Source organism: Mus caroli, unplaced genomic scaffold, assembly GCF_978045245.1.
Source record: "Mus caroli unplaced genomic scaffold, Mus_caroli_1 scaffold_9, whole genome shotgun sequence".
Taxonomy (NCBI): Eukaryota; Metazoa; Chordata; class Mammalia; order Rodentia; family Muridae; genus Mus; species Mus caroli.
Genome location: NW_028227264.1, coordinates 61,998,569 through 62,020,127, shown reverse-complemented (window position 1 = coordinate 62,020,127; position 21,559 = coordinate 61,998,569). Strand labels below are relative to the sequence as shown.

General features: G+C 39.9%; 1 protein-coding gene across 5 annotated transcripts in view; it reads right to left on the bottom strand.

The window, feature by feature from the left end:
• Positions 1-21,559, bottom strand: part of Ctnna3 (catenin alpha 3) — a 1,580,538-nt gene that overhangs the window by 1,183,925 nt on the left and 375,054 nt on the right. For 4 of the 5 annotated variants that reach the window (XM_021173456.3, XM_029482775.2, XM_029482772.2 and 1 more), the window contains exon 6: positions 10,464-10,727. In XM_021173456.3, the coding sequence (XP_021029115.2) occupies positions 10,464-10,727 (264 nt within the window). Of the gene's footprint in view, positions 1-9,730; positions 9,877-10,463; positions 10,728-21,559 lie in introns of those variants that run through there. The other variant, XM_021173458.3, reaches the window with a different exon arrangement.

Below are 21,559 nucleotides of genomic sequence, written 5' to 3'. Positions count from 1 at the left end.
TGTAAGGATAAAATTGTTGTGGACTCAATTTCTTGCCCCTTTGGTAAAGTGTTATGATCTGTTATTATCCATGCTAAATACAATCTTAAATATAGTCATATATGAGTATACACATACATAAACATATACACATATACATCCTGCAGTCATTACGACATCTTAGAGGCTCATTTCTACAAGAATACTTACAATGACTTAAATTTACTTAAATGAACTTCACTAGGGGATTTTATTAAATCCTTTATCAATTTAGGAAAATTCACTTTTGCCCTTGCGTTCTAGGCATTTTAATTTTACTGAGGTTTTCAGACATTTCCGTGATCGGTAGAATAATTTTTTCTCTTTTAGTTGGCTAGTGTGCTAAATCAAGACAGTAGATATTCTAATGATGAGCTGGGATCGCCGGTGTGAATTGACTGTCCTGAGTCTTTTCAAAAGTCATGGATAACCCACCCAACTCTCTTTAGGACTTTGTATTTTATTTCCAGCATTGGTTAGGCATGCAAAGATCCCTCCCTTATCTAACCAACATGGTGTTATTTAGTATTGGTTTCTCCTACTTCGCTTCATGTAGTGGGCTCGAGAGCTTTTTCCTTAGCCTTTCTCATCCCATTGCTATGGAAGTACATTTACATATCCTCAGAAGGGTAGCATATCACAAAGGTGCCCAGCATACCATTCACTTTAAGTAAAAGCTGACTCTATTGAATACTTTAACACCGAGCTATCTATGGCTGAGCCAGTTTGGGTAACTCCTGTTTTCCTGGGAATTTTTCCATTTCATCTAAATTTCATTCTTATCTGCACAGATTTACTCGGAATACTTCCAGTTCGAAATATCTGAACCCTAAGCCAAAATACATATTTTCTCACGTTGTTTCTGTGAAGTATCAGGCCAATGACAAAACCCAACTGATGCAAACCCCTTAATGAATTAAACTAGCAATTTATTTTTTTACAACTATTGGCAGAGCTATGTCAGCTTTATTTAGTTGTTCTGTTACTAAATAACACCTTTGTGTTTGTTGTTTGCAACAGGGCTTCACTGTGTTAGGCTGGGCTTGGCTCAAGTGTACCTTTCTCCTGCCTTAGATTCCAAAGTCCCAAGATCACAGGCCTAGGCCACCATATCCAGGAATAAAAAGAAAGTTCCTCCTTCAGTTTTACTACACTCTGTGGAAATGGACATTTCTCTATTAATGTCCTACTTGGTACTTATAGTGTTTATCAGCTATTGAAACTGTTGTCTTCCATACTTCCATAGTTCTGGAAAATTGTTATTCTCTCTTCTCTCTCTGTCTGTCTGTCTGTCTCTGTTTGTTTCTCTCTCTCTCTCTCTCTCTCTCTCTCTCTCTCTCTCTCTCTCTCTCTCCCCCGGGTTTGTCTGTAAAGCCCTGGTTGTCCTGGAACTCACTCTGTAGACCAGGCTGGCCTCAAACTCAGAAATCCGCCTACCTCTGTCTCCCGAGTGCTGGGAGGATTAAAGGTGTGCGCCACCACTGCCCGGCTTACATTTTCTCTCTTATGGACATCATATTAGGTTATTTTTAACCTGCTGTACTATCTTGCTTATTAACTTATTTTTCAAAATATTGTTTAATTCTGTGTCTGTGGAAAATTCTAAGTAGCATTTTCAAATACCTTTCAGAGATTACCAATCCCCTACCTGATTACCTAATCAACTGATAATCATAATTATATTTTTCATTTTAGACAATATTATCTGCTCAGTTTTTTAATTCTTTTACTCCTTCAACATATTTATAGTTAAATAAATGGAAGAATCATGTGTGTTTAACAACTAATTTGTTTGGTATCTTATGATCTCTGTGTTTGTAACAGAAAGAGCTTTTCTGCAGTTTATGCCTTCTGTCAGAATCATTCACAATGGTTTACTTTATTTGTGTGTTATGAGAACTTATCTTCTTTGGGGATGTATTAGAATTTTTTGAAGACTGGGCATGAATTCTCAGTTCAGGATGAATCTGAGCTTGCTTCTACCAGGTCCCTAAGGTATTACTGAGATAGGACAATTTTAAATTAGATTTTCTGCTGAGGTTTAAGAGGCTACACAGATAATATAATTTCTGACCCAAAGTCCACATAAGGATAGGATCCTGGTTAGAAATTTTTCAGGTGCATTCTGTTCTTTGGAGGTTTCGGGACTGTGTGTGTTCCTCTGAGCTACACCCAGAGTCAAGACTAAGCAAGCTAAGGGGCTGGTGTTTTCTTCATTCATCCAAGGAGATGATCAAACCTTAAAGGTTACCAGCTTCTTGCAAAGGCCTCCTATGTCATCTTCCAACTAGCAGAACGGAGTCTTTGTCTTTCACCCTCAGCTTGTCTCTCAAAGTTCAAACCTGGCTTTCAAGATAAAGAAATTTCTGCATATTCAGCAGAATCCTGTGGCTGAGTTAGTAGGGATTTGACATTTTTATATCTGCCCTTAAGAAAAACTTCTCTTAACAGATGGACTGTGTATTTTTAAACTATTTTACCCATCATTCTAGCTACTTTTAATTCACTCTATTTCTGGAAACAAAAACACGTTTAAAGATAGTAATTAGATGAAGTAACTCAGGGTGAATGAGTGGCAGCTACTTACCTCTGCATTCTTAAGTGCTTATGAATTGACAGAGGTCTGGCTTTTCATTGAAATGAAAACATAGGGCAAAGAGAACTGTGTTCACTCCAAAATTACTAAGTATAATAAAAGGCGGCACATCCTGAAAATCACAGAGAACCTAGATTAAAGATGGCCAGCTCCTTGGAGAAAGGAATAAAGATACACATTTTTTTTCTTTTTGTGCCATCTTATTATAGAAAAATTCTGACCAACGTGTCCCTTCAGTTTACTTTGTTTCCTCGATATAAATTCATGGTGCTGTTCAAAGCTAAGTCCCTTATTAAGTATATTCTGTTCAAGTTGAAGAAAGAAAAAAAAATAAAGAGAAAAATGTTGTTCACTGTAACATCACAGGGGGTGAGGGGGTAGCATGTTTGAATGTACTGACTTCATTGTTCAGTTAGCAGCAGCTGTGTATAACTGCTCTATGCACCTGGAGATCTAACTAAACAAAATCATGTAATGGGACATGAAAGCTTTAGGGAGGCAAGGGATGGATGGGCAGGGTAGAAGAAAGAATATCAGGATAAACAACTAACACTGAAGATGTTCCAGAAGGGCATACCAAAACTTAGCTCTGTAGATGCCAAAATATATATAGTACATATATAAAGGAAGTTTAAATAGAGGTATCCTACTATGGAGGGGCAATGCCTCCCCCAGTCACCATAGGCTATAAATAAATAAATGCCCAGTGCCAGAGGTGTAATACCTCTTCTCTACCTCTTTTGTGAGCAATGGGGTACCATCGAATACTCCCCCCACCCATAAAATTACAGGCTTCTTCTATTGCTCCTGGTTATTGTTCAAGACTTGATGGTAAGACCTTATTGCTCAAGTATATTACCATATACTTGAGTTCCAGAATGTAGTGAAATCAAGCTGGATACTTTGTTCCTGCTGGCTAGCTTTCATGGTGCTAGAAGTTTCATGCACAGAAGAAAAGTAACCAATAGTCTTATGAACCATAATCCCTGCAAACTGCAGTAGTGGCAAACCTAGTAAGATAGGCTCACTCTTGCAATGGTGGCACAAATGTTATGGACATAACCAACCACTACTGGTTATATTTAAGGACTGGTCCACATGATTCCATTAACTGAAACTCAAACAATCAAACAAAACAAAAAAAAAATATATGACTAGCTAGGTCATACACCCTAGTGAAGAACCTAATACAATTATTCTGCAAAATGGACATAGTAATAAACCTATTCTCTACATTTTATTATTCTGCCCATGCCCATAGATTAATGTGTCTTTCTACACTCATCAAAGACATTTCTCTTTGCAATAAATGATAATATCATCACTGGTCACAACCGGTCAGTGTGCAGAGAATAGGGAACTTTCCTCAACTCTAAATGGGACACCTATATCATAGTGTCCCTTTCCCCAAGAGGAAGCATAAAGATTTTAAAGGGCCAAACGTAGTGGATGTTTGCAATATTTGCTAGACATAACGGAGCCATTGCAGCTGTGACTGCTTACACAAGACCTATACAGGATCAAGCCAGCCAGAACCACAGCAAGGACAGGGAGGAGCTCATGACGTCCCACATCTAGCTGAGGAACTATCATCAATCAGTTGATGGCTGATGGGGGATAGAGTGCCAGTTTTATACAGGGATATGATATCGTAGATATACTATGCTCTGGTACACCTCTATGTACACCCAAGGACATGGAGGATGCATATACGAACACTGTGACTTTAAAAACAGCACACAAAATTGGGAAGGAAAACTGGTCCAGGGAACAAGGGTTGAATTAGAGGGTAAAAACTATATATAAAGTAATATATATAGGAAAAATAGAATATCTCCAAAAATAAAATAACTACATGCGTATCCTTTGAAATCATCAGCTTAAAAGACATATGACAGTAATTCCTATTGTGATCACAATGTTTGGTTTTTACCCTCTACACGAGGGTGTGTGTGTATTAATGGATGTCAAGTGTTTTGTTTTGTTTTTTAAAAAGTTTATTTTTTAAAATTTTGTGTGTTGGGTCGGGGGATATAATAGTATTTAAGAGCAGGTGCATAAGGAAGCCATGGGGTCAGATCCCCTGAGATAAAGGTTATTTATTGTGAAGCAGTCTACACAGATGCTGGGAACCAAACTCAGGTCGTCTGCAAGAGAGCCACACTGGTTCTTCATAGTGGTTCATACAGCAGACACATTGTTCCAGTTCCATAGTTACATATTTACCCAACAATGACTATACAGAGGATGAGAATAAATTTAGTAGTGTCGTGCCAATTTTACTAACAATAAAGATTCCCTCCCCAGCAAGTAGAGTCTCAACACACAGTTCAGGGTGGCTCCGAACTTAGAGATCCTGCTGCCTCAGCCTCTGGAGTGCTAAGGTTACAGGGACATATCACTATGTAGAGCTAGAAAATATTAATAATATCCACTGACAATGTGCCAACTCATAAGCATTGAGGGCCATTTGTTCATTAGGACTTCAGGTTTTTGAGGCAGTTTTCACTGGCAAAGTTTCCTACTTAATGACACTCTCAAAATTCTGTTCACCCACAATGTAACACTTCTTGACTCTCAGTCACAAATGCAGAAGCAACACTCATAATTCACACTCGCCTTTCCAATAAATCAATTTACAGTGTACAGTGTTCTAATTCAATTACTATTTTTTTTCACCGATAAATCTCAAGTTTCATACCCACAAACAGTCATAGCCCAGAATAAAAGACTTAGCAGAAGGTCTGGCTCAGTAGCTGTTGAGGAAGTGTGCTGATACATTTTCACACTATAAACATTTAATGAGCCTGGCTCCCGGCAGAGTATTTACTACACCCATTTATTTCACAGTAGAATATTTGCAGGGGCAAAATAGAGCAAAGGTTACTTCAGATCCTCTACCAATATAGCTCCCTGTAAATAATATAAAGTACAACCATTTAACTCACAAAATTATTGTTAAAAGGTTAAATGTTCAGTAAATTCTGTTTTATCTAGTTGGGGCAGCTTTGGCAATTATTTGTAACTTGGATGTACTTCTCCCAGGCACTTTGTTCTGGAACCCTGTCTTTGACTACAGCTAATATTCAGAAGTTGTTAAGACAGTGTTAGGGTCCTGGGGACATATTCTAGGTCTTCTGCCTGCTTGTTCAGAAGTAAATGGGTCTTAAGAGGTCTTCCGTTCTTGAAAGGGCCCTTCTCTATGCTCTCTCCTCTCCGACCTCTGCTATGCCTTGCCTATCACACTAGTCTCCTAAACTAAACTGAGAGACCAAAGGTGTTCCAGTGGAGGATCGACTTGGAAAACTTTGAGGATAAATGAGGTCTTTTGTGGGGACATCTCTGGAAACAAATCTGTTTGACGCTTTGGAAAAATGTGCTTCACAGTTCCACCTGCCCAGTCCTCTGGAAAGTTCCACCTCATTACAAGAAGCACTTCCCAAATACAGACTATTTTTACTTAATGATCCATGGGCAGCGTTTAAGCCACCAGAAAGGCTTGGTTACATTTATAACTTCTCTGATGATTCCTACAAACTAAGATTCCTACAAACTTACCATAGGTGATACCAAATTTTAATTGTGTTAAGTTCTAGCTAGGAAAACTCAAGATGCATACAGTTACAAATTCTTCTGGAATCAGAGACTAGACACACATACCCTGCGTGCGCCTATCCACTGGCTTCCTGATTTACAATAGATACAACTTAGGTCACAATTTTTTTTTCAGTAAAGGAAAAATTAGATTTTTCAATGATGACAATGTAATAACCAAGTGAATAATTCATGCAAGATGCTTAGCCAGAGGAGCTAGAGAGAGCCTGAGGACCAAAGTTCAAATCCTAGCACCTACTTAACAAGCCAGGCATCTAACACACACCAGGAACCCCAACCCCAAGGGGAGCAGAAACAAGAAAATCAGTGAGGGTTACTGATTTCAAGTCTAGCCATGAAAATAAGAGTTCCAGGTTTTCCGGGCAGTGGTGGCACACACATTTAATCCCAGCACTTGGGAGACAAAGGATTTCTGAGTTCGAGGCCAGCCCGGTCTACAGAGTGAATTCCAGGACAGCCAGGGCTACACAGAGAAACCCTGTCTCGAAAAACCAAAAATACATACATACATACATACATACATACATAAAAAGTTCCAGGTTTGGGAAGAGCTCCTACTGCAAAGGAATAGGCGAAGAATGATAGAGAAAGACACCTGATACTCTCTTCTGGCCTCTATTCATGCATTCATACATGTATGCCCCTTCATACACACACACACACACACACACACATGCACACACAAAGCTAAATAAAATACATACTTAACACATAAATACATAATAGCAAATCTTGAAAATATTTTAGTCAACCAGAAATATTTTATAGTTTATCTTATTTTTTAAAGTTGGGTTTATTTGGAGAAAATAAAAAAAGATGAATATATATAATGATATCTACCAAGTAATGTTATAGAGTCTTAATCATTTTCGTAGAAGGTATTTTATTTAAATTTTGTATGTATTAGTAGCCTCCCCTCCATTTTTATTTTAACAAGGAAGTAGACTACAACTGCTTTCTTTTGGATGTAACTATCAGGAAGGAAAACAGACATGAAGAGGGCAAATTTCCCTTTCAGTGTCTATAACGAATGGTTTAAAAAACAAAAAAACATTTAACTGTGGCTCTCTCTCTAAAAGACACTTTCTAACTACCAGACATTCAAGTCCACTGGATAAGTGGTTTTCTATGACCACTGCTGTAGCAGACTAAGCCAACGCCCGTGCTCAGCTAGCCGCTCAGCTAGCCTAGGACGTGCATATTAATACCATGTTACCGTTTGTCTGCAAATGCCCTGACTTCCCACAGTGGTGAAGCTTGCCATCTTCAGAGCTAACCTCTACAAAGCTGCACATCAAAGCAGACAAGTTAAGCTACTGTGTTGCAAGAGAAACCAAGACCTTGTTCAACAGTTCTTTTTTTCCCCCATTATCCTTTATTTTTGAAGGCTGCTAAGAAAGCAACCCTCCTAAGCAGAAATAATCACACGTGGTCTAGGTCATTAAAAACCCAAGTACTGGTGTGAGGGCGCCAGTGAAGGAAACACGTGAAACCTTAAAACACTCCAGTAGAGGCTGAAGGCTTCCAACTTTCCCTAATCAGCACCAAAGTCCATTAGCTGAAGTGTTCAGACCTCCAAGGGGGTGAAAGCTGCAGGAGAAGGCAGACCAAAGCAGGCATCAAAAAGATCACAAAGCTGACTCACAGCAGTGATTCTTCAGGCCACAGATTTTGGTTGCTAAGAGAAAAATGCCTTTGGGAGCAGGTGTGTGACTTACAGACTGCTTTCAGGAGTCTAGCAGTAGCCTCGAGGACAGTAGGTGACCAGAGTGATAAGGTGTAGGAAGAATGCAGATAGAATTTGGAAAGGATGGTGTTTGGAAGGGAAGACAACAAGATCCACAAGACTGGGATTTCCCATGATTCTCTCCCCCGTGAATGAACAATCATGTGCTTACTGGAGGTCGAAATGTGGTCACCTGGTAGAAGATGATTAATCAGCTCCTCAAAGCTCTTCAAACCATGATCAGGTTTCCCCTTTACTTTGGTCCTCGGTTTTATACTTTATTGATTTAGGGTCTAACACTTCACTGCTATCTAGCCGCTTTCTTCTCATATCTGTGGCTGGTCTTTAAAATGGCATCTTTTAAAGATATCAAGATATGCATATAATACACAAGGCTATCGTGCCCTCATCACAGGGAAGGAACACTGGGGGGTGGGGATTATTAGCTTCCATTCGGTTTTTTGGTTGTTGGTTTTGGATTTTTGGTTTTTTGTTGTTTTGTTTTGTTTTTTAACCTTATCGGACAATGAGTCCCTAAACTGCACGTGACTGGATATTTTATGCAATCTCACATGGATTTCATATAATAATCTGGCACCTGACAATACTGGATTAGAAATGAAGAGCCTGTTTAAAGATATTTAATTAAAGGGAAAGCAAGCTATTTTAAACTTGAAAGTATTAATTATCTAATGAATTTCCTATGACCTTGGTAAAAACAGCGTGGATATTATATAAGTTGTGGAGTTAGGTGGGTTTTTTTCTTTCTTTTTTTCTTGGTTATCGGTAAAACTTTAGTAACTTTAATTATAGGTATTTTTTTCATTATGGAAACATCTGCTTCCAAATAGTCTCTATAATGATGTTAAGACTGAATATTTACTATGCATTGCTCTAAACATTCAAACCTGTATTATTAATTCATTTAACATGATGAGGCTGTGATGTTGTTATTGGCCTCCTATAAATAGGACAACATATAGGTCCATAAGTATTGTTCCCAAGGTTACAAATGTAGCAAATGCCACAGCTGGAATATAAACCCAGGAATAAAACACCACACTATGTATGTTGTCTCTCACTACAGAGCTCCTTGAAGGGCTAGGGTAACCAGTTCTCTTTAACATCATACTTGAAGACCTGATAAATACCTCAACTTGTTCAGAATTGAATTTCTGATCTTCTTCTGACCAGCTTTGCCTACAGCCTTCCTATAGTTAATAAAAACCTCTTCTACCTGGTTATTTGATTAAAAATTTAAAATGAACTATCTATGGTATTCAAGATATATAATAGCTACCTCCCACTTCCAAGTAAGACTCACTATCAAATGGTGGACAATTTGATGCACAGATAAATTCTCCTCACCCCAGAGTTCAAAGATGTCCTTTATTAAATAACTGGGAGATGCAAAGGCCTATATATTTCAACCTAGTAAGGCACACTATGAAAACCAATGTTCTCTAAGTACCAACTGTTGGGTGGCCCAAGCTTTGTAGGTTTGTCTTCCAGACCTCCTGGACATTAATTCCTAATAGCATCGGAGACCATAAACTCTACTCTGTGTTGCTAGAGGACTCAGCATGCAACATCTGCTGTGGCTCCTCCCCTTTGATCATGCCCCATACATCCATTCTACCATTACCTAACTGACTCCTACCTACACAGCTGAGCCTTGCTGATGCTGGCATGAGACAGAGTAGGGTGATGCACATAAGGTAATTGGTGACTTTGTGTTCTGACCATAGCCTCCCGCCTGGTTCCCAGCTTCTCACCTTATTTGCATTTAGTCTGTGCTCCTTCGGTGCTAACATCTCTCCTTTAAGACATAAGCCTCAGTGTGTTTAAAAAAAAGAAAAAAAAGGGCCTTGCAAAGAGTCCCAGTTGTTCAGAGGAAGAGCTGGCACAGCCTGTTCTAGCCGGATCCCATTGGCTCTTTACCAGAGCTGTGAACTTTCCCCCTTGATGACTCCACCAGGTTCCTGGCTTCTATGCTGTCACAAACAGAGGGTGAGTAGCCTTGAGCCTATGTTCTAGGTCCCCATCTGATCCTGACTTAAATGCCTTGGCTCTTTGAGGATACCTCACCCCTTTATGATATGCTATGACAGTTGGTCATTTATAATGCTTAGCATGCTTTTAGCCTACGTGCTCTTGTGAAAATATAAGCCCTTAATAAAGGCACTGACCAGATGTGTCCTGAAACACATATAACAGTGCAGATAATAAATACTGTATAGCAAATAGACCCTACACTTCAGAAGCTTGTATCTGCCTTCACTAGAATCCCAAGCAATTCCAATGTAAAGGCTTCTTATGCAGAGATGTGCTAAGCATGCCAATAGGAAATCTCATTGGTAATCAATTCATTGGAAGAGCCGGGAAGGTCACTGAGACTGATTAATGATAAAAATAGAAGTTTTCCAAACTCCATCGTAGGAACTGAAAGTCCGTGTCCGCTTACTTGTACTGAGACATTTAGTCACATCGTTGGCGCTCTCTGCTTACCTCCAACTCATCAAGAGCACTTCCCAGTGTTGCTGCCTGAGGTTCAGGGGGCGCTGGCACATTCTGGATGCCTTGGGAAGCATTTGAAATGACATCAAGAGCGTTCTGGATCTCTTCACAGACGGTGTCCTTACTGGCTTTGAGCGAAGCAACATCGGAATGTTCCAAGCATGCTGAACAAATTGAATGCAGGAGTGGGGAGTTCTCCTTCAAGGTGGCCCGGGCCCCTGCAATTTCATCCCTCTGGCTTGGAGATTTTAAGTCCTGAAAATATTTAAAAAAAAAATCTCAATACTTGTCATAGAAGAAAGACATATTACCCGGATGCTCCCTTGGGGCAAGTGAGATGCAATGAATCTAAAGACAGTAGGCAGTAAACAGTCAGATGGAGCCAAGCAAGGGCACCGGGAATCTCTACAGTCCTTCTTCTGAAGTTCTATAGTAGGAAACAGGAGATAGTTCATAGGTAAAGGCCACGACGGTGGAGAGGTGTCCCTGGTCAGCCATATATGTACTATCTTAGTTTTGATTCCTATTGCTGAGAATAGCAAAAAAGTTGAAGGGGAACCGTGGTGCATTGGGCTCAAAATTTCAGGTGTCTGTCTATCATCACAAGGAAGTCAAGGCAACAGAGACATGAAGCAGATGCTCACATGACACCATGGTCCACAGCAGACCGTGCTGAACTCATGCATGCATGCCAGCTCACTTCCCCCACTCTCTGGGAGGTAGAAATCATTTCTCTAGGGAATGGTGGCACTCACAATGGGTGGGCCTCTACACCATAATTAACATAATCAAGTCAATCCCCCAAAGACTTGCCCGAAGTCTGGCCTAGACTTACCCTCATCAAGGCTCTCTTCCCAGAGGGATCTAGATTGTGGCAAGATGATAATTCAAGCTAATCACCAAACCCATACAAGTCACAGAAAACTCTGACACATTACAAAGAGCACTATCAGGCAGCTTGAATTTCCAATATTCTGTTAACCTATTTCCCAGGGATATTAATATTTACATCTAGCTTTCCATGAAAACAAACCAAGTGAATTAAAAACACCAAATAAAACTTTTCTCCATTCAACTACCTTTTTCCATTTCATAAATGCTAATAAACCAATCCTATATTTTTCTTTGCTATTTATCCAACAAATAGTTGCTAAGCACTTAGCATCTGCTAGCCCTTGGGTTAGAGTCCAGGAGTACAGATGTGAACAATCCCACCAGACCCTTGATTTCCTGAAGTTCATGTTTGGGGGCAGGAAACTTATAGGCAAGCAGTAAACTAGGCAAACGAAACAAGTCACTTTGTGATGAAAATATGAATGAAATGAAAAGTAAAATATAATAACAACTAGAATAGGAAAGTGCTTTAGTGTGAACAGTCTACAAGGATGTGTCTGTGGATAATGGTCATTTGAAGTAATACTCATTGCAAAGTATCACAGACAGAGTAGGGGAACCTCGTATATAAATGATGGCCAGCTAAAACTGCTTAGGATGTAATGGAAAAAAAATTGTCAAGCACTATCTTAACCAAGTGATTAAGGCTGACATCATCAGTGATGTCACATGGATACATTATGACACAAAAAAGTGTCACTTCTGGGATACTCTCTAGGAAGCCATAAGTCCTACCTAACAATGAGAAGCAAAACACTGAGGAGTACCCTGGGAAACATCCCACATGCTACATGGGCACTCTTCAAGAGACCGTGCAAGTTTGTTTTCTGTTTTTGTTTTTGGGTTTTTCCAGACAGGGTTTCTCTGTGTAGCCCTGGCTGTCCTGGAACTCACTCTGTAGACCAGGCTGACCTTGAACTCAGAAATCTGCCTCCCTCTACCTGCCAAGTGCTGGGATTAAAGGTGTGCACCACCACTGCCCAGCTGCAAGTTTGTAAAATAAGGAAAAATACTGAGAAATTGTCATAGTATAGAGCAGAATGGGAACACATGACAATTATATGTAATGCCATTCTCTAGACTAGATTCTAGAATAGAATAAAAGTATTTATACAAGCCTTGTGAGTCTAAATACAGGTCATTAGTAGTAGTTAATAATGATGTATCAATGTGATCTCTTTGTTGGGACAAATGTTAAGATAATGAAGAAATCTAAGAGAAAGGAACTATCTATACTCGTATGCTTTTTTTTAAAACACATTATTTATTACTCCCACAATTTTTCTTAGAAAACACTACTAAGTGTCATGAATATTTATACTAGTTCATGCATGTCACGTGTGTATCTTCCAATAATTTGTGGAATTTTGATAAATGTAATTATTTTCAAAAGGAGAAGGCTGAGGTTTTCAAGACCCTAAGCATCTTTAGGGAGGGGGCAGACCAAAATGGATACATTTTGTCTTTTATAGCCTGTTAGAGAGCCCTCATCCCAACAATGTTACATTCTTTCCTGTCCCGGAAGGATTTTCTTTGTTACACAAGAATAGAGCCTGGATTTATATGTCACGCAACTTATAAAGTACTTCTATTTGGCCTCTCCATGAGCATCACATTTTGGGTGAAGTTGTCATTACTAGCCCTATGTTAACTAAGTAGATAGTTAGTGCAAAGGAATAGATTGGTGAAAGAACAGAGTTACAAACAATGACTTGTTCAATGTGTGTGGGGGGAGGTGCAGGGCGGGGTGTTTCCACAACACTCTCCTTGCCTGGGACAATGCTGCTAGCATTAGTAAGTGGCTAGTGCTATTATATTTTTTAGTTCCTTCCCTTCTAAAAGCAAAAGCTCTCTACTGCTCCATGCAGCCTTTGGAGATTGAATTCTTCCCAAAGTGTAGGAAGGACAGTTAAAGCAGCTGTCAACCCAATGCCCATGCTCCTGAATAAACCAAGACAATGTGTGATTTCCTTGGCCCTCTAGGATTCCACCCCCACCCCACCACCCACCCCCGCCCCATATCTTCTCTGGGTCCTAGTTTGGGCTTTGAAATCAGGGCTACAAGATAGGTAAGTCACCCATTCTTTTGGTATCTGCTTTTCCATTGGTGGAAAGGGAGATAATGGTACTCTCTCAACCTCTTACAAGACAGTACAAGAACAGCAGAGATGGAAGACAGCCTGCAGCAGTGCAACACTGAGCACACCAGGCTCATCTTAGAAGCCACTTGGATGTAAGGACTGGGATGAATATGGAAAACAGTAAATAATCTTAGAAAAAAATCACGGATCAACCCTTACATTTTATCAAAAATACTATGCAGTTTTTCTCCTGTGAGGTTCTTGGCGATTTTCATATCCCTGGTTTACAACAGCGCTTACCAGTATAAATCACATTGCAGAACACATAAAGATGTAAATCATACAAAGAACATAATGACTATAAGGGATGCACAGCCCCTTTTGAGAAATGCTCACGAAAAAGCACTAATGTTCAGGAAGGGTGACAGAAGACTCTCTGTGAGAGACTGTAATCAGAACACATACTAGGTAAGTTCCTCTACAGCCTATGCATGATTCTTTATTTAGAATGACATTGTCAGGATTTCGGTGGAAAATAGTGTACCTAAGTTATCACAAAGAAGGTTAAAGTTTAAAAATATCATTTCCTTTGCTTTGGTGGTGGCTAGGAATATCTTAGAATGAGCCCTTTGATGCTGTAAGGACTCTGGGATTTTTTTAAAAGTACAAACGTGTTCTGGATTTTGAACATGATGCTTTGTCATCTCTACCTAAGGCAAGGACAGAATCCTTAATGAGGACCAGTACCCTTAAATATCAAGCCTCTGAAACCTGCAAGCAAGGACAGGACCAGTAAGCATAGGTATACATTGTGATGGTGTGTAGAAAGGAGGCAAGGCAGAGAGCTTATTCAACATTTGAGAAGAGAAGATCATTGCTCACAAATGATATTACACATTCTATACATAATGTGCCAACTGTTCTTTGAAATAAAGGGTGCTCATTCTTCTAAATTAAAGGTTACTATGAGTGCTTGTAATTACTTTAACCAATAATACTATTGGGTTCATAGGTTGTCTACTTATCCTAATTGCAAACCAGGTCAAAATATCTATTCAATATCAAGGTCAATTGGTAATATCCCTAGATAGAGAGGAACACAGAGTTCAGATCCTCAAGGGCTGACACTTACTTCATTTTTTTTTAATGTGCCAGAAGAAAAACACACACACAAGGTTTCTGAGCTAAGACATCAAATGTTTCCAGCTGATGAAGAGACTCCCAGATGGGATTTTAAAAGTATGACAAGAACTCCCGCATCAATATACTCAAATGGGTAGAGAAGGCAACATGTGAATTGCAACCCTGACAAGAAACATGAAGTATATGTAAAGATTTCAAAGTGCACATAATATAAAAAGAGGAGGCTCTAAGCTATTAGCTAATCCACCCATTCATCCAACAATTGCTGGGCCTATGTTGCACATCAAACACTACGGTGATTAAGTACTGGAAATGTGAAGGAAAGTTCTCAGACCAAAGCATAGACAAACAAAAGAATCTTACAGAAACTGAGGGCTGGAGAAGTTGCTCAGCTCCTAGGAATACTGTTGCTCTTGCAGAGGACCTGGGTTCAGTTCCCAGAGCCACCATGGTGGCTCACAACCTGTAATTTCTGTTCCAGGGGGATTAGATACCTTCTTTTGGCCTCTGTGACAACTGAACACAGATGATAGATATACACACATGTAGACAAGCACTATGTACATAAAATAAATAAAAATTTTAAATTATATAGGAATTAAAATAAAATTGCAGCACAGAGGAAAATCCTCAGCTTTAAGGGGATTAAAGTAAATATTTGAGAGAAATTTTGGAGGCATAATTGATAAATTGGCATATATTCAATGTCTACAAGATGACGCATACACACACATATCAAATAACGATTTCTGCAATTAAATTCATTAGAATCACTCTTAGCATACCTAATAGCCATACATGTATATGTTGTAGGAATACTTAAGGTCTATTCTTCTACTTAATTTTAAATATGTAAAACATTGTTATCAGCTAGCATTACCGTACTACTATAATTAGATATTCAGAACTTATAAATCTTCAAACGATATTTTGAATCCCTTAACTGATTCTCATTTTCTCTGTGCCCTACCCCTAGCAACCACCATAAAATAATCTTCTAAAACCTAGACTCCTTTTCGAATGCACACAGAAAAGAGGTCATCATGTTATTTGTCTTTTTCTTCTGTGATCCTTGCCTAGCGCCCTCGCCTCCGGGTTCATCTGAGCTGCCGCGAATATAGGAAGAAGTTCATAACAAAGTGAATCTTAAAACAGTGAGAGGAAGCTGTTCTGTGAACAGTGCAGAACAAAACAGTAAGCAAAAGAAAACACCGCGGGTCACATCCTGAGGCGCAGAGAGGGGAGAAGCATGCAAGCTACTGAGGGTGACAGTATAGAGAAAACCAGAGCAGGAAGGTAAGGAATGGAGCTGGCGAGACCAAAGAACCCTGAAAGCTACAAGTGTCTGGAAGAGGACTTTGACAATAGCCATTTGCATGGACTCAAGCAATCACATTGCAGCCAGGGAGGCCAGGCAAAAACTCAGTTGCACAGAGAAACGGTGGGTGCCTAACACTGGACAGGATCACCAGGATTAAAGCAGGAAGGAGCCACGCAACACTGACGAGAGGAAAGCGCCAGGGCTTGGGGAATAGAAGGCATTTAGCAGAGGAGTCTAGAAAATGGCATCAGTGATTGTAAACATGGAAATGCATTCACTGGGATGGGAACACCGCGAAAAGAATGTGTTTGTAAGGAAAAAAAGGTGAAGTGCATTTTGTGATGTTATCAAAAGTAATGTCAGAGTGAAACTGTAAGTGAAAATGCACTCCGGAATGAGGATGTAAGTTCAGAAATAGGGACTCGTGAGTCTCCGGCTCTTCTTTGGGGGTCCTCGCTACCTGTGAAGGCAGTAGTACCTTCAGCCAGCGTGAATGCTGCGCTACTGAAGGGAACCTGGGATCAAATAGAGTTCCCTGGGGATGTCAATGGAATTACTAAAGTAATTCCAAAGGACAAACACTGATGGTATCTCAATTGCCAAAATGGGTGTACCGGCTAGTTTTGTGTCAACTTGACACAGGCTGGAGTTATCACAGAGAAAGGAGCTTCAGTTGGGGAAGTGCCTCCATGAGATCCAGCTGTAAGGCATTTTCTCAATTAGTGATCAAAGAGGGAGGACCCACTGTAGGTGGGACCATCTCTGGGCTGGTAGTCTTGGATTCTATAAGAGAGCAGCCTGAGCAAGCCAGGGAAAGCAAGCCAGTAAAGAACATCCCTCCATGGCCTCTGCATCAGCTCCTGCTTCCTGGCCTGCTTGAGTTCCAGTCCTGACATCCTTTGGTGATCAACAGCAATGTGGAGGTATAAGCTGAATAAATCCTTTCCTCCCCAACTTGCTTCTTGGTCATGATGTTTGTGCAGGAATAGAAACCCTGACTAAGACAATGGGTATCAGAAAATACTGAACTTCAAAACATTTTAACTTTTAAAAATTAAAGAATAAGCAATAATAGAGAGTACAGAACAAGAATTAAACTGTACATACTTATCATAAGAAGCAACTTAGAAAGTCAAAATGACTTCTATATTGTATAAGATAAAAAAAAATGCCTGTCTGTCGTTTAAAAAAGAGAGTCACAGCTGGAGAATACATCATAAAAATAACTAGAAATTATGAATGAGCTTGGCCACTTCTTAATGGACTTCTTTACTAAGTCTACAAATACTAGATTAAGAAAGTAGCTTTACAGATTTGAGTGAAATAAATCAAAATATCTGTTAACATTGGTGTCTTCTTTAGTTCATTATAACTCTCTTGAATGAAAGTCATATAATTTATTATTTTGAATCTTACTACATAGTAGCACATGGCATATGAGTTTAATACATCTTTGTTAAAGAAACAAAAACCAGTAAATTACAATTACATCAGAGATGGGGCTGGAGAAATGGCTAAATGGGTAAGAGCACTGGCTACTCTTTTAGAAGACCCCAGTTCAATTTCCAGCACCACATAATAGCTCACCAACCCTGTAACCCCACTAGGAGGGAACCAATAGCTTCTTGTGGCATCTGCAGGCACCAAATCCTATGTATACACAGGCAAACCACTCATCTACATCAAATAAAAGCAAATCAATCTTAAAAAAAAAAAAAACAAATCAGAGGAGGATACACTTCAAAAGGGGATAGAGAATTCAGGTATATTGTTATTATTATTATTACTCAAAATAGCAACATTGTAGAAAATTTCATCTAATCTAGAGAATTTATACAAATTTGTATATGAAAATGACACAGAAAGTTAAGCTTAAATTACACCTAAATGTTACTAAATGTTACTGTAGCCACTGATTGGTACAACCACTTTGGAACACTGCCTTTATAGAACCACCCGAAGCTGGATAGATACATGTCCCACTAGGCTATCCTACCTCTAGGAGATGATGCACACATATGGAAATGCACTCACATGTTCATCAAAAGACAGGAAGATGTTCACAGCAGCTGGTTCTCAACAGTTCTAAACTGGAAACAAAGTAATGGGAACCACAGAATGTGCTACGTGCAAGAGAATAGAAAACCCCACAAGGGAGGAGGGAGTTTTTTGAGTGTTGTTTGAGTCTATCTCTATCAAGATTTTACTCCAGTGACATGAATTTAGAGCAGAAATCAGAATGGTGGTTATTCTTAAGGAGAGATCAGAGTCTCATCAGAGAAAAAAAATCTCGCTCTGGCTACTCTGTTTCCTTTTCTAGGCACCAGCTACAAGGTGTCTGCTGGAAATTTTCACTCAACTATATACTTTTTGAGCTGTGTGCTTTTCTGGAATGGATGCTGTCATTCAGTAATTGTAAGTTTTATAAGGACTGACAAGACAGGTGGGTCAGTGGGTAAAGGCCCTTGCCACCAAACCTAATGACCTGAATTTGATTCCCAGGGCCCACAAGGTAGAAGGAAAGAATAGATTCCCACAAATTGCCCTCTGACCCCCCCTCCCACACACACACACATCCTCCCAATAAATAAATAAGTGTAATAAAAATTGTAAGTTTACTTATAGTTGAAGGAAGCAAACAACTGAATAGAGCCAACCAGTAACTGTAACTTAGCAAATAGCACTGCAGTAAATCCCTGTGACCCACCCTGCTGATTGCATTTCCATGTTAAGGGGATGATAAGAAAACTGGATATGCAGTCTACTTTCTGCCTGGTTAGAGGAATTATATAAAAAATAAAAAATAAATAAAAAAAATAAACATGGCTGTTTAAATAAACACAAAAAGGAAAGCTTCTTTGGGTTGGCCATCAGAAAGGCCAAAACTAAAGTGTCTTTACAGCGGATAATTCTGTATGCCCTCAGACAAAGCCAAATTTCAGAGGCTTAGAGAAAACTCCCTGCTAAGCTGCTTCCCTGCCCATGTAGAATCCCTCAGCAGAGACTCTGCTGGGCAAAGCAGAACTACATGCAAATTCTCACATTTCTCTTCCTGGCATTCAAGTGAAGCTTTGGAAGCTGATAAAGCCACTCTGGTAAAGGGGGTGGGAGCGGGGAGCAAGGAGCTAAGAAAGAGCGCTGTTTGTTTTCTTGAGATTAGGAAACCACATAGCAAGAAAGCCTGTGTACTTGTTGCTACTTGGATTCTGTGTGGGGTTGGCTTCTTTCCCCAGTCCTCCCTCCGCCAAGACGCCACATGCTGACTGCTTTACTGGTGGTCACTGGGCAGCTTCATGTTCTACATGTAGAGGCATGCTGATTTAGGTGGTTTTCTCCAACATAAATCAGGAGATGGGAATACTTGACCATGACTGACCTAAAGGGGACAAGATATGGAACAAGAACAGATGGCAAAGAAAATATTGAGGAAAACAGATTCCAGGAGCTTATAATCAAGACATTATTAAGCAGCAGAGAGAGTGGGGAGAGCCTTTCGCTGCCAGTCTGTTGTGTTTTATATCAAGAGGTCAAAAACAGCCAAGGAGAGAATAGAAGGAGTGATGGTTTTCAAATAGGCAAATGGGAAGCCATTGGGTAATAGTAGTACATGAATCTCCAAAGTATGTATTAGTGACACTTAATGCATGCCTTGGGTAGCTGAGAGACACCAGGGTGAATATTAGCAACCTATGCGAACATCAGCACTGGTTTGCTTGCTTGCATCCTGACATGGGACCTCACAGCCTGTTCTCAGACTCCATATTCTCCTGCCTCAGTTCCCAGACTAGTGAATCAGCCCTTATGGTTACATTACAGTTAATAAACATTATTTCCAGAGATTGCTTCTCAAGGAATCCTACAGGGAGATGTTAGAAGTGCCCCTTATGCTTATTTATCAAAAAAAAAAAAAAAAAAGGAAAGGGATAATTTTCCAATACAAAGGATAGACAGCCAATTGTTTCTCAGACCCTGTTGAGCTGCCAGGGAGCTTCCTTTACCCAGACAATCAATTGCTTTCTCATTCATGAGCCAGATGTGGATAGGATTCAAGGCTGGATATCACCTCCCTATACTTTTTACCCAACATCATTTCTATCTCTTTTCAGTAGCTTTAGCATCTGCCAAGAGACAAAACGATTTTCTTTATGTCCTGTCCTTCTGTGATGACTGGACAGAGGATGGACAAAGGAAAGTGACTGTTAAGACTGTCATACCTAGAATGACTCAGGTTACAAACACACTGCTTAATTGATCTAGAGAATACTGATAAGAAAACCTAAGGATAATAGGAAATGGAACTAGCCAGGCTGTTTTAGGACAGGAACCTGAAAGCAGCACTGTCAGAAATGTCACCTGGTCCCGTTGGCAGTCCTGTCCTTGTCTGGATCCAGGAGTGTCAGGAGGGTGTACTGGTTTCTGGTTCCTTGTTAGCTCTTCACCTACATGAGCAGCCCTGGCTGGAAGCTGTACCTGAGGATATGTCTGACCGTTAGGCAAGTACCTGGACCTTGAGGGTGGGCTAACTAGATGGACAGCCTCCCCATGCCTCATCCCATGTCTATCATCCTTCTAATTACCAAAGCTCCAAGACTATGCAATTGATGGGACCACAAATCACTCAGGCAATACCTGCACTCTGCCTTCTTTCTGTCCCAAAGGCTCTTACCTGTGAATCAATGATAAACTTTTTTCTAAAACTCACCCTCTGTGGTCCGTGGATTTCATATGAGATGTGGCAGAACCTAGAGATCTGATTCATAGGATGTGTTGTGTGTCTGTGTTTATCTGGTATCCCAACTCCTGAATTAAAGCCCGCCTGAGAGAAAACTCCCATGAAATCCACACACTCCCATTTCACTGGGGTCAAAACTATGGCTTGAGACTGAAGTGCGGTCCATATAATGATTTAAAGGGCACAAAGAATTATGGCAGGGTTGTGTGGGACAAAGAGAGGAAATAGATGGTATGAACTTGACTGGGGCATCCTGTTTCTCATGACAAAGAAATGTTCTAAGTGTAACCTCTTAGTAACGATTGTCTAAGGGATGTTTTTCCAGAAGAACTTTGACTTTTTAGTTTAATTCAACAAGCTTAAACCGTCTGTTCTAAGGCATTAACTTTAACTTAAAGACTACAAATTATTATGTTTATTCTAAGCAGGGGGCATGAATAGGACAGATGTTAGTAACAGGGAACGACAAGGCCCAGGCACACTAGAAACTCCTCACACTTGGAAATATTCAAATCTAAACTGGCCAAGCTAAATAAAATCCCTTGGTCTCTACTCTGAAATATTCAGCCTGATATTTGCCTCACTAAGGCAGTCTCCTCTGTGCTTTACAGTTATAGCGTACACATACTTGACCTTGGGAAAGATTGGAAAAAATAGATAACACATAACAGGTCCCTGGGCCCAATGAATCTATGATAAGCTAAGAAGAAAAAAAGACACGTGGCACATTTCCGAGGCAGGAAATCAGACTCATTACAATGGAAAGAGCAGGAGCTGATGGTAACTGCAAGGTCCGGAATTCCGATGCAAAACCCCTCCAGTCACAGGCGATTACAAGTAGAATAATTAACCTAACTCTGCTACAAAATGAGGATAATAATTCCAACTTTCCAGGGTACTAATGAGGTTAAATGAT